This window comes from Balaenoptera acutorostrata, chromosome 18, assembly GCF_949987535.1.
Source record: "Balaenoptera acutorostrata chromosome 18, mBalAcu1.1, whole genome shotgun sequence".
In the NCBI taxonomy this organism is placed as follows: Eukaryota; Metazoa; Chordata; class Mammalia; order Artiodactyla; family Balaenopteridae; genus Balaenoptera; species Balaenoptera acutorostrata.
Genome location: NC_080081.1, coordinates 71,504,548 through 71,519,683, shown reverse-complemented (window position 1 = coordinate 71,519,683; position 15,136 = coordinate 71,504,548). Strand labels below are relative to the sequence as shown.

General features: G+C 43.2%; 1 protein-coding gene across 7 annotated transcripts in view; it reads right to left on the bottom strand.

The window, feature by feature from the left end:
- STARD13 (StAR related lipid transfer domain containing 13) overlaps nt 1-15,136 on the bottom strand; it is a 389,825-nt gene that overhangs the window by 13,683 nt on the left and 361,006 nt on the right. For 6 of the 7 annotated variants that reach the window (XM_057533176.1, XM_057533175.1, XM_057533178.1 and 3 more), the window contains 3 exons: nt 8,384-9,783; nt 7,147-7,320; nt 5,873-6,032 (listed from right to left, as the gene is read on the bottom strand). In XM_057533176.1, the coding sequence (XP_057389159.1) occupies nt 5,873-6,032; nt 7,147-7,320; nt 8,384-9,783 (1,734 nt within the window). Of the gene's footprint in view, nt 1-5,872; nt 6,033-7,146; nt 7,321-8,383; nt 9,821-15,136 lie in introns of all 7 variants that reach the window. The other variant, XM_028161730.2, reaches the window with a different exon arrangement.

Sequence of the window (15,136 nt, the reverse complement as noted above, 5' to 3'; positions counted from 1 at the left end):
TATTCCATTTGAGAATTCCTGTTATTATTATGTTTTAATGGTAGAGAAATATTGATCGGATTCTATAAAAAGAATAAAGCAGACAAGTGTTTGTGTGGACATCGCAGAACGAGATTCCTCTTTTGTCCTCTGTGTCTTGCTGGCTTTGATTTTGGGTGCACGGTGATGTGCAGGTACACACATATCCCAGTGATGTTTTCTTTGTATTGTTTTGTTTCCAAGTTTCTTTCTAGTTTCAGCAAATATTGTGATTTTAATTATTTTAGACATGTCCGGAGCTCTCCAGCTGCGGGCTCCGAGCTGCTTGTTCTGACTTAGATCTCACAGGATGTCCACAGGGTTGTCAGGTATTTATTTGTTCTGCCTCAATTTCTGACAATAACCTTCCCGTCCCACTCTTATCATCCAAGGGACATGGGAAATATCTGTGGGTTCTGGGGATTTTTGTTGGAAGCGCCAAAGGAAAGTTTTTTTCCTAAGCCTAATAAAGTAAAGGTGGTCTGAAATCAGATTCCAGATGTTGGAGTGGAGGATGGCCGAAGGGAAAGATGGTAAGGGCGCCTGTCTTCAAAGATGTCACTGAGCTAATGTAAGAACTAACCCTGGAACTGTCCTACTTCCTGCCTTCTTGTCATGTGACCGTGGGAATTTTCTATAGTTTAAGCCATTTGGGGGCAGGGCTTCTGGTCCCTGGAGTGAAAAACTCCCTGGGCGTGGTAAATAGAAGCTTCCTCTAGTGATGTAGAGGTCCTGGAACCAGAGAGAAGAGCTTCTCCTACCCATCGTAGAGCAACCAGGGGTGTTGGCCCATGGGATTGGCAACCATCATTTCTTCTTCTGCAAAAAGCTTTCAGAGCGGTGATAAAATTTGCATTTTTGGCTAATTTTTTTTTTTTCTAAGTAAAAAGTGGAGGACCAAAGAAACCACTTTAAAATGGGTTTCTTCTAAGGGCACCCTTGTCATCATAGCCGACGGGAGGCAACCCCAGACCCTTCAGCTTCATTACGAGGAGGACCCAAGATGTGTGAAATGTCTTTCATTTGCTTCCGTGTCTGTCACTGGTGGGCAGGTGACCTGGGTAGTCACACGGGGACCCACACTTGGTTTAACGTTCTGCGGTCACCGTTTTGAAATTCTTCATAATTTATATGCACTTTCATTTTGCACAAGGCTTCACAAATTACACAGCAGGGCCTGCTCTCGTGTACCTCAAAAGCACGGCTCTAAGACTCTCTCTTAAAAGGTAAGAATAGAGGTCAGCAATGCGAAATCCATGTTTTAAGCTTCTCTCTTGCACATAATCTCTCACTGTAAAGATAAAAGGATGAACAATGAGGGTTGCTCTGGTCTAGTTTTACTTTCCTCTCTCTTTAGTCTTCCACCCAAAAACTCAGCTATGAAAAAGCAAGGACTCAAAGTATAATTTAAAATAGATAGGCACTGGAACATCGCTCATCTTACCCGAGGTAGGCAGCAGGGAGGGTGGTGAGCAGGCGGCAGGTTGACGACACTTGTACTGAGCATGAAGTGTCTTCCCAGCATAATTGGGCTTTTAAAACTTACCGCTCCATTAGGAGGAGAGCTTGGGCATGAGTGCTGCATTAGAACTCAAATTTCATCTAAATAATATTAAATCTCCTACTTGGCATCCTGTTTATGCTAATCCTTTCAGCACTTAATGATGTTTATCAGGACTTGCATTTCCTCTTCTTTAGGGATGTGCTCCGCTAATGAAGAAAAGTTGGTTTTATTCAGAGAGAGAGAGGTTCCTAAGAACAGTATGTGGTGGGTTCTTATTTGGAGCACTGCAGGTTTAGCCACTCTCTGCCGTGACTTCATATTCATCAGGGGCTGGGTATAACCTATCCTTCTGTGCAATTGATGTAGGGCAGAAATAAAAGCTCCGCCAACAAAGCCTGCTCGTCTCACACACTGCTGTGTCTGAATACAAATGGTTCAGAACTGAAGGCTGAACTCCCTATTTCATCTCCAGCCAGCTGCCAGGGCAAAAATGGATACACTGTGTTTCCTCATATGGAAGCTGTTAGGCACTTGGGGGTGCAGGAGGTGGAACGGTGGTCTTGTTTCAGGACTCTGTAGGGCTGTTTTCAGCTGTCTGCGATGAATGTTTGAGAAGAATGCGCAGCATGAGGGAGAGAGGCTGAGCCTACTGCAGGAAGCCTCCCTCCCTGGGATGAGGGGCTGAGCCCTGGGACAGTCTTGCATGGTGGTTCGAGGGGACCACGTAGAGGCAGGCAGCAGAGAAACCAGTCAAGGGTGGTTTAGAGGAAGGGTATTCTGAGACCCTCTGGTCTTGCACGGCCGGTGGGTGCTGAGATCTCAAGAGCCTGTGTAGACCTGAGTCTTCCCTTCAGAGGAGGTGCCGCTGGCGAAGGAAGGACCCTCATCTGGTGTGTGTCCGCTCCTTCCTTGTGACTCTTGTCCCTCCTCTTTCTTTTCTGATTCATTGGCTTTTATTTGCTTGAGTTTGCTCTTAAATCTCTAGAACAGTCTTCCTCCTGAGCCTGGTTTTCTTAGATTCTTATTATGTTTCTCTAGTTTCCCCTTGTTCCTTCCTATGACCACCTTCCTTCTTCGCAGGGACCAGAGGGGGGCTCTGTGTGCTGCCCACACTCTGTGCTGATGAAGGGGAGGGACATACAAGGTGGGGGCCCTGCTGGAGTTGGGTACCCCATAAGGGGAGGAACTGGATTCCACGAAAGTCCCTTTGACATCTTGAGGATTTTTTCTTTTGACGGATACAAGAGAAGGGTTGCCTTGTTCATTGCGGTTACATTTAGAATCAGTATTTATGTCTATGAAATGAGTCTTTTTTCTTATAAAGCTTTGCCAGCATACTGTTTTTCAGTGTGGCGTTCTTCCAGATTAAAAAAAAAAAAAAAAGTTATAAGCCTGAAATGGAGACTGGGAATAAGCCAGTGAGTAGAGATTGAGGAGGTTTTGGCGCCACTGTCCTTCTCTCTGTTCGTATGACTTTGTCTTCAAACAGGAGACTGGGCCCAGTAACAGTAGTGATGCTGGTGATACTCATTATTCAGAATCTACAGGGGGCAGGATTGGTTTCCACTCTACATAAAGACTATACGGTGAGTAGAGTGGTGGTATTACAATGCATTTATACCCAATCTTGTTCGAGAAAGAATTCAAGGTGACTTACAATGATCTATAAAGTACAGTAAGATGCAATTAAACATAATAGATGAGCGGACTAGAGCAAAAGGAAAATAAAGATAGAAAAGGTTAGCAGGAAGTAGGAATGAGGTTCACACACAAAATTCATGCCCCCAAGTTATATATATTTACTACAGGCAGAGCATGCATTTGGCTTCAATAATTCTAGCAGCCAGTGTAGAGAGGAAAACATATCCAGCTGAATGAGTCTGGTGTGCCTAATATAAATACAGACCAGTTATCTAAAAACAACAATTTTTTCAGGTGCTGGGGCCAGAGAAAAAAATTCATTCTTACAGAAAAGACACCACATGATATAATGATCAACATCATCAACACAATCCTGAGAGTGAATTCATCAATGAGTTGTTTAGGGCCACTTCTCAAAGTGTCCCTCAATGCTAGAGATGGCATCATCCCAAAGTCCACTGGGACAAGCAATTCTAACAGGTGGTAGCAAAGTGCACTTGTTAAAATCTTGGACTCTGTAGATAGATTTTCAAGCAAGTGTTGGCTCCACCATTGCCACCTAGGGGCTAACCCTTCCCAGGGTGGATATGGGATTAAATGAGGCAATGCTTGCAGGATACTTAATATGATCCCTGAAACATGCTGGGCACGCAAGAAAGGTTACTATTATTGAATGAATGGCACAGATGGCCTGCATTTACTTTAAGCATTCCTGAACAAACACTGTTTTCTCTGAATAGAGCTTTTGCTGATAAGCATTAGCTAGCTGGCTATCCATTAGAATGTTTGGAACAAAATATTTTCTATGCTTGGTAAAAGGCAGAGCCAAACACTCTAAGAGAATCAGCCAAGAGGGGAGATGAGTCTTACATACCCTTATGAAAACTGAGACGCTTGGAAAAACATGTGTCTGAATAACAGGCTACTCTCCACAAAATACAATCTTGGGTCTGTACTAATAAACCAGTAAAAGTACAATTGAAGCCACAAAGTCCTATGCCAAAGGGCATGGTTGCAGTGCTTTCAGGGCTGCAAAAGAGATTAATTAGAGTGGGTATTTCCAAATATTCACTTGAGCTCACCTCCCCAAAAAGTTTTCTCAGTAAAATACCCACAGACCCTCTACCTTTGATTAAGGTGTGCTTTTGATAAAAACTCTAAAACTAAAAAAAAAAATCTAATGCTTAACAAAGCAGATTCAATGGATTGCTCTATTGGGATGTTATTCACAAGTCAATTAATATTGGGGCATCTGCCAAAGATAAGCACCATTAGTTTAGTTTTAGACAAGTGGTCTATTGCCCTCCTTTCTGAGAAACAACAGGCAAGCCATCCAGGCCATTTCTCAAACAAAGCAGCCATCACCACCACAACAGTACAGCAACCACTGTTACCCTCACTATAACATCTAAATATGAAAAAATGTAGATATGTGTATTATCTAAATTAGGAGTGGGAAGGGAAAATGGAATAATGCATTTAGTTCAATCAACAATGGCATCGAATGAAGAAGTTACTCTTATTCTTACTGAAAACTGGTATCGGATTCATCAAGAGACCATCTTGATTCTTAGCGTGATCTCAGCTCTGGGGTAGAGACAAACATCAGTTCATCAATTCGTGTAGCTCAGCTCATTCCTGTCCACTGAGCCCAAGGCCAAGGGAAAATCAATGAGAAGTGCAAATAATCTTAGGTTGGCACAGATTATTCACATGGTATTACAGAGTATGATGAACAAAAGCCATTATAGAATAGTTGCCTGAAAATAGCCCCACTACTCAAGGTTGTAATTTATCAGGCAGAATTTTATTTTGGACCGAATGTCTAACAGAGAAACCAATGAGTGTTAATTCCGAGGAGCAAAGGCTTGGCCTGGTTAATTATAGGATGGGTTGCATTCTGGGCCAATCAGAGTCCACCATTGTGATGGCTCCCCCACAGTCCTGGAGACGAAAATGATCTCCAAGAATTTTGTTTAGCTTGAGCTTTTTAACCAACTCCACAAGATGAGGGAATACTTAATTTAGCTGATATTATTTTCATATTTTTAAAAGATTTTTTGATGTGGACCATGTTTAAAGTCTTTATTGAATTTGTTACAATATTGCTTCTGTTCTATGTTTTGGTTTTTTGGCTGCAAGGCATGTGGGATCTTAGTTTCCCGACCAGGGATCAAACCCGCACCCCCTGCATTGGAAGGCGAAGTCTTAACCACTGTATCACGAGGGAAGTCCCTATTTTCATATTTTACTTGCACATTTTAAAAACATATAAATAAATTTGTCATGGTGCTGCTTCAAAAAAAATTTAATAAAGGGAGATATAAAGACCTAATTCTGGTTTTAAAAAAAAAGACAAAGAGGGATAACAGAATGCTGTGAAATCAATGGTGGCACTGAGACCATAATTAAAAGGAAATGCAGTAGACAGCCTTACTCTCAGTTTCGGGGGAACACAAATTAGCCATCACGGGTACAGATGATTAACATTAGCTTTCTGCAGTCACTCCAGGGTGTCCTTCAAGTTGCCAGTGAGGAAACATCCTCACACAGCTTGACAAGGATGTCACCTGGTCAGATTAAATACTGACCTATAAAGATCACAATGCCTTTTATTTTGGAGAGGCATGTCTTGTCTGATCCTGGACAGATCTGGCTCTGCCTGGCACTCCATACATCCCAGGCTGTGCTTGGGATTTATGACCCTACCTGATCGAGGCAGTTGCTGCGTAGATACCTCAGGGCTTGCTGGATACTCTGTGGCAGGGGCTGCCCCGTTCTCTGGACGTGAACGATGAGAGGAATGCCAAAGACTGTCTTGTCTCTGTAATCAGGAACTTTCATCCTCTTCATGAACTTTGGAACTGCCCTAGAATTCAGAGAAAGCAGGTCATGCACGCCTCGTGGAGCACACTGTGGGGACAGGCTGTGAGAGCAAGAGGGAAGCCAAGCTTTTGTTGGAATATTGGACAGGCACGGGGGGATTCAACATTTCTCTCTTAATTATTCACATTACATGGAAGGACTGTGTGTGCCCTGTGCCTCTGTTAGACCTCTAACTATTAAACAGCATGACTCACGTTAGCAGAATGGATTTATGGCCCCGCTTTCAAATCAAGTGCTCGACTTTCCAGTTTAATTGTGACAGACACACTTCTCAAGTGATAAACACTTAAACGTCCCCAACAAGACATAACAAAACAAATTAAAAAATACATCAAGAAGAAATCTGGTTGGGGTTGGGGGAGAAAGAAGGGGAGAGAAGATAAATCACATTCCTTGTGTATTAAAATTAAAGGAAATTTTAATACACAAGCATATATTGATTTGACCACGCAGTTTATAACTTTCTAAAATATTTTTATAAAAGCATTGCCGATTCTTCTATATGACAATTAACAACACATTTTATTTTTTTCCAAATCCACCAAATCATCTAAAATAGGTCCACATTCAAGTTCCAACATATGCTTTTGTCAATCCCTTATTCCAAAGGTTTACTGCATATTCTTGTTTTTATTTGCCAGTGAAATAAAAGCAGAACTGTATTTGAAGAGTTCAATGCTCTTTGAATGAAGCAGTGCTGTAAGTGTTGAGCTCTGCATTGGGCCAGAAGGTACAAGAAACAGATGTTTCTTTGCAAACTGCCAAAATTACTTGATGGCAAGTTTATTTTTAATGTCTCTGTTCACAACTAATTACTCTTTACTTGTCCTTTTTCCTTCTTGGAGCCTGACTGCCTTCCCTGGAAACTGACAGAGAGCTACAAATAAAGCAATGCTTCCTGCAGGCTACATCACATCCAAGCTTTGGCAGCCCAGAGGTGGACAGTAAGGCAGAACTCTGGGCATTATTTTCGGGAGATTGGCAGTGAAGGCAATGAACGGATTCTTCAGAAATCAGAAAGTAAATGCTGAAGTGTTCGCGATCACATACTGAGCCCTGGAACAAACGGTCCCCTCCTAGGTGAATGGGCTACGCACCACGTCCAGCCGTGTTTGTTGGACATGGAGTGCTTCTCCATGATGGCAGTGAGGCGAAGCAGCGAGAAGCGCTGGAGCAGGTTCAGCTGGCCGGCTGTCTGACCGCTGATGTGGGGCGACGCCGTGGACGGCTGCGGCTGGTGTGAGAGCTGGAAGCTGTTCCACCGGAGTCGCCTTTACCGGAAAGACCGTCAGAGAAGCCAGTCACAAAGCGGACGTGTTATCGGAAAATACAGGATGTTATTAATTGTTAAGTAGCTAATCAAAATAGTTTCCGAGCCAAGAAAACCACAAAGCAAATGGAACAGAAGACACAAAATGTACAGAATAAACTATCTTTCCCAAGTCTGATAAATCTGGAAAAAGTCATTATCTGTTTCATTAGGAGGCTTGAATAAGTGATATAATAAATTTTATGTGTTTGTTTATTCCTAAACTCATTCCCAAAGTGTTGAATGCAGCTGAGACTGTGTGTGTACGTAAGAGAGAGAGAGAGAGAGAGAGAGACATTCAGACAGACAGACAGACAGTGACAGAGAGCCAGAGATCGCAAATGTTTGGGAGCTGTAGAGTACTGTCACACTGCTGTCTTGTCTCCGCACTCTGACTGGTGAGCAGCACTGACGAAGCACTCCTGAAGTGATGACACGTCAGTCAATGAGCCCCAAGAGCCATCACTGCCTCAGTGAGAAACCCAGCAGCACATACAGTAGGCTGTTTCTACTGCTTAGGCCCTTCCAGGGCCATTGTCTAAGGAGCTTCTGAAATGGTCGTTGTAAAACAGCTTTTATGTACTTAGTAATCGGCATTTTCAAGCCAAAATAAACTTATGAAGTGTGTATACACCTTGGATCTCAGAAATTTCTCATGGAGTTTTTTAAAAGTTTAAAATTTGGGGTAGAGATGTTTTGCAAGGTCATGGGAAGAGCCTGTGCACAGGCAATGGACCTGCTCATCAGTGCTTTGCACATAAGAAGCTCAAAAACTTTTTTTTTGCATAAAACCAAGATTGAATTAAAGGGTAAGCACTAGGAGAAATGAATGTGAGTTAACATGGATTCAATCACCACAATATCTGCACAAAAGACATACTACTGTTCAAATAATTCCCAACCGCATACATCACTTAGGACAGTGTTAAATATTTAGAAGGTACTCTATAAATGTTTGTTAAACACACAGACCATAATTATTATGAAATGGATTAAACATCATTTCACAAAGTCATGCCACCAACCTGTTTGGCCTGGTCAGAGAGGCCCCTACTCCAGAGTCCCTCCTTTCTCTGACTCCAGCAGCCTCTGATTCATTAAGTGACGCTCCATCTCTTTCCACATCACTGGGTGTTGTCCGACCTTCGGAGACAGAATTGCCTTCAAAATCTAAGGTGATCTGACTGTGAGGGGGGAAGGGGCAGAAGCCAGCTTCTCCGGCCAGCGCATTATGTGTCTGCAGTTCAGGTAACAGGTTTTTGGACCAGTCATCCACTACCTCTTGGAGCCCGTTGACATGATGCAGAATGTCATCTAAGTGAGGGAAGAGATCGTCCTTCTCCAAGTCCAAAAGATCCCCGGTGCTGGCATACAGGTGGGAGCCGGGGACGTTGTCGTAGACGCTAACTCGACTCGCTCTGTGGCAGGACGCCATGAGCCTGGGCTCCCCGGCCCCAGGGCCCGGCTGTCTGCCCAGGGAGATGCTCCCAGTCCTCCAGTGAACCCCGCTGCTATTGTCTGTTGGTGAGAGGCTTTCGATAGAGAGCGCCTTGGGGAACGTTCCTGGTTTGTGGTCCTTGGGAATGTGCACCACCAAGTTCTCTTGGGAATGAAACTCGCGTGCGTGGTTTTGGTCCCCTGCATCCCGCAGTGCTGTCCCCGCCAGCACATCCAGGTCTTCTAAGTACATGCCCCCGCGCTTGTGGGCCTCCTGGCATCTTCGCTCCTTCAGGCCGGGCGTGCTCACCCCGCTGCTGCTGTTTTCCGACGGGCTGCTCTCACCGCTCCATTTGCTGGGCCCCGGAAGCCCTGTTTTGCAGGCAGCGGGGGGTGAGTTCTGGAGATCTCCATTTGGAATCTGGATGCACTGCATGGCCTTGAAGGACTCGGGCTCCTGCTGCAGCACCGGGCCGCTGATCACCAAGCCCCCGGTCCGCCCCGACCCCTTCTGCCTTCCCTGCGCTCCTTTCCCCCGCAGCGTTTCCATGCGTTTCAGAAATGATTTGGCTCTGGCCCGGGTGGGCTTCTCATTCTTTGGGTGCAAAGGGTGCTGGAGACCGTCTTTGGGGGACGGCGGGAGGCTGCTGCCGCCCAGCGTGGCGTCCAGCATGGCTGGGCCGTGGGCGCAGTACTGCCCGGGGCCGTCCAAGGCCTCCCGGCCGGCGCCGTAACTGCCCGGCTGGCTGCGGCCGTCGCTCCCGCCGCTGCTTTCGCTGTGAATGGAGCAGACCTCGGGCTCGCTCAGGTCGGTGAGGACGCTCTCACTGCTGGTCGTGTTTCTCATCCTAATGTCTCCTGCCGACCCGTTTCTGTCTCCGCCGGGAAACAGTGCGTGGAGGTCGTCCACGCGAGACCACCGGCGGCTGGTCCTTTGGAAAGTCCATTTGTTGCTGATGCAGAGATCTTCCTCATCAGAGTCGTCACCCTGGGAAACATCAAGGATGACGCTCATTTACAGGTGGCTGGGATGGAGAGGGGAATCTAGGTGAGCACAGGCACGGTACCCCCACCTCCTTTTCTCCTTCCTTCCCTGTCGCACATGCTCTCTGGGTTTCCTGGGCACCTTAGCTGGGTCCCTCCACCGTCTTTATGGTCCCTACACCCTCTTTCTTCCTAGTAGCTGGAAGATTCCTTCCCAACCCACGAAGCTCTCTTTCTTTCAGTTTTCCTTCCTTCCTCTCTGAGAAGCTTCCTTGACTGATTACAAAGAGGAGGTAATTACCATCAACTAGACAGCCTAAATATAAAACACCTGCAGTTCCCCTTTTCACATAGAAACTTAATCCTGCCATAAAATGCACTTACTTCTTCCCTGAAACCTCTTCATGGAGCCCTAGGACCATATTTCCAGCTTTCCTCTTCTGAACCTTGGAGTCAACACTCCTTAGTCTCCCAGACTTGATTCTTAGCGTATGTTCCCTGTGTAAGTTAACGGCAAAATTATCTCCGAATTCCTGGAAGTAGAAACTTGGGAGCTATTCTAGAGACCCCTGGTGGAGGAGAGTTCAACCCAGCCTGCACGGCCGGGCAGGTTTTAATTAACCCTGAATTGGAGTGCCTTCGTAGGACACGCTTGTCCGGGTGCCGAGGCCCCACTGCTTTGCCCTGTCGTACGTGCTGCACCTCACACATTTCTCTTACTTGTCTGGGTTCTGCCTGAATTCGTACCCCCTGAGAGAGGACAGTCTGGGTTCCCTGAGGCCAGAGGTGGCTTTGTTTATCTTTGCAAGTCCCTATGGCCAAGCCCAGCACAAACTTGCCATCTAAATAATTTCCTTCGGAGATGAACTGAATCATCCACTCCTTCTTCCTCCTCACCATGCGTATGACCAAGACCCAACTCTGAAATGATTCTCAGATCTGCTCCCCCATTCATATCTTCACTCCCATTCCCTAGTGCAAGTCCTTGGCACCTCTGGCTGGGTTATCACAGTAAAAACCAGGCCAGCATCTTCTCCATCTAAACAGCTTTCCACTGTGTAATCCAAGTACGATCACAGGATTTCCCACTTTAGAAGCTTTCAGTTTCCCTCAGCCCTCCTAAGTCTTAGTATGGCATTCGAAGCTCTTTCAACCTGACTGCAGTGTGCTTTTCTTATTTCAGCTGTTCCTCCCAATCTTCCTGCATTCTGTTCTCTGACCCGCAACTATGCCCCAACACCCAGCTCTGTTACAGGATTAAGAGCCTAAGGGGTATATATGGTCCCCACGTCCTTCCCTGGTCCCTGACCATTCTTGGGTACTCAGCTCATGTGTCTCTTTGAAGCCTTTCCTGACAGCCCCAAGACAGTGACTGCACTCCCTCTGTGCTCCTGTAGCATTCGGTTTAGACCTTTATTGTAGCATTTATTATAATACTAACTTAAACTCATGTCACAAGCACCCACTCTCAACAGTTACAGGTAAGCTCATCAAGCATATAGTAACTGCTCTCTCTCTCTCTCTCTCTCTCTGTGTGTGTGTGTGTGTGTGTGTGTGTGTGTGTGTGTGTGTGTGTGTGTGTATAGTTAATTGGATTAAGTTTATTTCACTTTACTTTGACATCCAGTTCTAAGACCTGGTTCTCAGTGCTAGTAGTTAATACCAGTTAGACTTAGGTGACTGTACCCAAGTTGCTTACTCTCTCCAAAGTAAGTTTCTATCATTTATAAAATGGGACTAAAAACAGGCCCTGCCTCATAGGTTCGCTGTGGGGATTAAATGAAGTACTGCATTTAGTAGTCCCTCACTGAGGAGTATTTGTTCATCTGTTATTTTTCAGTGTCTGTTCAGTTGCTTCTGTGCTACCTGTCCGTGTAAGACAGATGGCTTATCTATCTTTCTACGTATCTGGCATCCACCTTATCTCCTCTGGACTTTGCAATATATTGTTTTCAAGGAAAAATAAACAGATGCTTAGTCAATAAATGTGGGATCTTCCCATTCTTATTTATTTCCTGAAAATCTAGGTTTACATGAGTTGGACTAAATGACACATTTGAACTTTCAAGTATAAGGTGAAAGAAGGTAAAAAACAATGGTACTCACAAAGAATTCCATAGCTGTGGGAACACAGTAGGAAATTAGCTCTGAGTTTTTAAAAAGTTGTATAAAACTTTGGCGAAAGAGTTTAAAAAATTGTACAAATGGAAAAAAAGGCAAGACTATAGGATGATGAGTCAAAAATATACTTTCTTTGTAGTATTTTCTACTTCCTCTTTCCCTGTGATGGATACAATAAACCCTGAAATCTGAGAGTCATTTAAATATCAGGTACTGTGATAGGTTGAAGGTTGAGTTTATTGGATTTTCATGGCACATTTCAGGAAGCTAGTGAGGAGAAGTTGATATTAAGTAAGCATTCTGAAAAAGCCTTTTAGCAAATCGTTTCTGAAAAGGCAAAAGAAGGATATGCTTTTAAAGAAAATACCGATATTTAAAAATAGAAACTACAATATTTAGTGTTAGCTCCAACGAGCTAAAGCGAGCCCAAACTTGGTTACTGATGCTAGCAAACCACATACTAGTTGGATAAGGACTTCTTTATGTTGGTTTAGAAAAGATGCCAAGCTGGGCACTGTGGGCTGGGGATGGAAAGCCTGCCCCCGTCTGCTAGGCTCTAAAGAGCTTATTATACTAGCTGTGGGCAAAAAAGGGATATTTACAACCCAACCAAGGCATATGAGAAAGTGGTAAACTCCTGGGAAAAAAGGCAAACAGTTCAGGGAAATTTTGCAGTATTCAGATGGTTTGAACCAAAACAAACAAAAACCAAAGCAATAAAAATCAAAAATAAAACAGAGAAAAAAGAAAAAAAATACCCATCTTCTTTAGTACCCTGTGCATGCAATTATCATAGTACGTCCAAAGGGTACTGACACGATTCTGTGTCTGTTTTTCCCACTAGTGCAGGATCTTTGAAACTACTGATAGTGACATACAATAAGAAATACATTTTTCATTTATAAGATAAATAGGTACTAGAGATGCAATGTACAACGTGATAAATATAATGAACACGGATGTACGTTATACGCGAAAGTTGTTAAGAGAGTAAATCCTAACAGTTCTCATCCCAAGGAAAAAAGTTTTCTTTTTCTATTTCTTTAACATTGTATCTATATGGAATGATGGATATTCACTAAACTTATTGCGGGAATCATGATGCATGTAAGTCAAATCATGCTGTACAGTTTAAATGTATATAGTGCTATACATCAATGATATCTCAATAAAACTGGAAGAAGGATAAAAGGAAGTAATCCATATACAGTACCTAGAACAGTATATGGAACATACTAAGTGCTCAATAAATGTTATCTGCTAATTTTAAAAAGTACATTTTCCATCACACTCAAGGCCCACATACAAATTACGCTAAAGTGAAAGAAAGAAAGAAAGAAAGAAAGAAAGAAAGAAAGAAAGAAAGAAATTTGTACTATAATAATTATCTTTGTGCTCTGATACTTTATATTCTAGTTTAGTCTATTTCATTTTTTAAAAAAAATGTTGTTTGCAACCAACCAAATTCATTTGATAACCCACCAACGGGCCATGATTCACAGTATGAAAAACACTAGAGTTTTAGATTTTTATACACTCACGGCACAGCAGACGGTCAGGCACATAGCAGACTCCCCAATAACTGTGAAAGTGTACTGATTGTTTAAGAGATGATCAGATTTCATCTGTTTGTTTGATTTTTTTTAAGGCTAAAAACAAATAGTTTGTGATTATTTAGAAATGCAAAATGGAAACCTTTCGGAGTCAGATGTGTTCATGAGAAAAACACACCAAACTAACTTTATTCTCTTATCTTAAATGATTTAGTAAACCATGGAAATACTATAGATGTGGAGTGTCTGGATTTCAGCCAGGGAACTGACAAAAGGCTCTCAAGATATTGTTGTGGCCAAGATGGCAAACTGCTGGAGGCTACAGAGCATTTTGTTAGTAGCTGGTTGAGTAACTCAATCAAAGAGTGTGATCAAACTACTGAAAGTAACTGAAGGAGAGATCTCTGGGGGATGCCTTCAGGTTATACCCATTTTAAGAATAACTTGAATGAGTCAGAAGAATTCATGTTTTTTAGATGTGAAGATGGCACAGATTATTCACTAAGTGATCTTGGGAAAGGCACCCACTTGGAGACTCAATTCTCTCAGCTGTAAAATGGAAATGATAACAATACACATTTAGCATGGTTTGTCAACAGGATCAAATGAGATTATATGTGAAAATGCCAGATAAATCTTAAAGTGCAAGATAAAACTAATCATTGTTGTTAGAGCACAGTGATATTGAGATGCATGAAGATCTTAACAGAATTGAAGGATGGCCTGTTAATAAGATGAAATTTCATGAAGTAAAATATAAAGACCCTAACTTCACACATCAATTATAGGATGCGCAAGATGAAACGGACTTCGTTCCTATTAATAGCCTTGAGAGTTGCAGCAGATTTCAGCTTAATATGAGTTAACCATGTAATGTGGCTACCAAACTATGATCACCCACCTTAGGATACCTGACCAGAAGCATGAATCTCAATACTTGGAAGGTTGCAGCCCCACTGTATTCTGCCTGGTCACATATATCAGGAACAATGAGCCACATTTTCAGGGGCACGTGGAAAGGGATTTATTTCTAGAGAAGAGTAATCGGGATGGCCAATGATCTAGACACCACAACCTTCTATGAAGGATGATTGAAAGAACTAATGGTTTGGTTTAGAAAGAAGGAACTCAAGAGCAGTGCTACTCGAAGTGTGGTTAAGGGGCTGACAGTCCTCAAACTTACCAGTCTTCAGTGAGATAAGTTCAGACATTGAGAGTAAGCATTAAAACCATTTGTCACCATTTGGCAAGGCTGTGCTATACGAGTTCATGATCAGTGGACTTGTCTTATTGAACAGGGCTGAGACCAGCTTGGGTGTCGGGTGCAGTAGGCTATAACGTGTGATGTTTCAAGATTAGTTTATCTACCATAACCCAAAGTGTATAATGTACAGGATCCATTGTTTTACAGAAAGATAATTGCAGAAGTTGGCTAGTAGTGAAAGATTGAAGATGAATTTTGGAAATACAGCATCACTTACTTCATTTTGAATGAAAGGTAAAAAAGAATAGCCAAAACTTTAAAGAATTACTTTGACTTCTTTTTTGATTCCACTCAACATATTCTGTGAGATGGGTTTCTTTATGAAGACTAGTATTAAAACAAAGAAACAGGGACTTCCCTGGTGGTGCAGTGGTTAAGAATCCGCTTGCCAATGCAGGGGACACGGGTTCAAGCCCTGG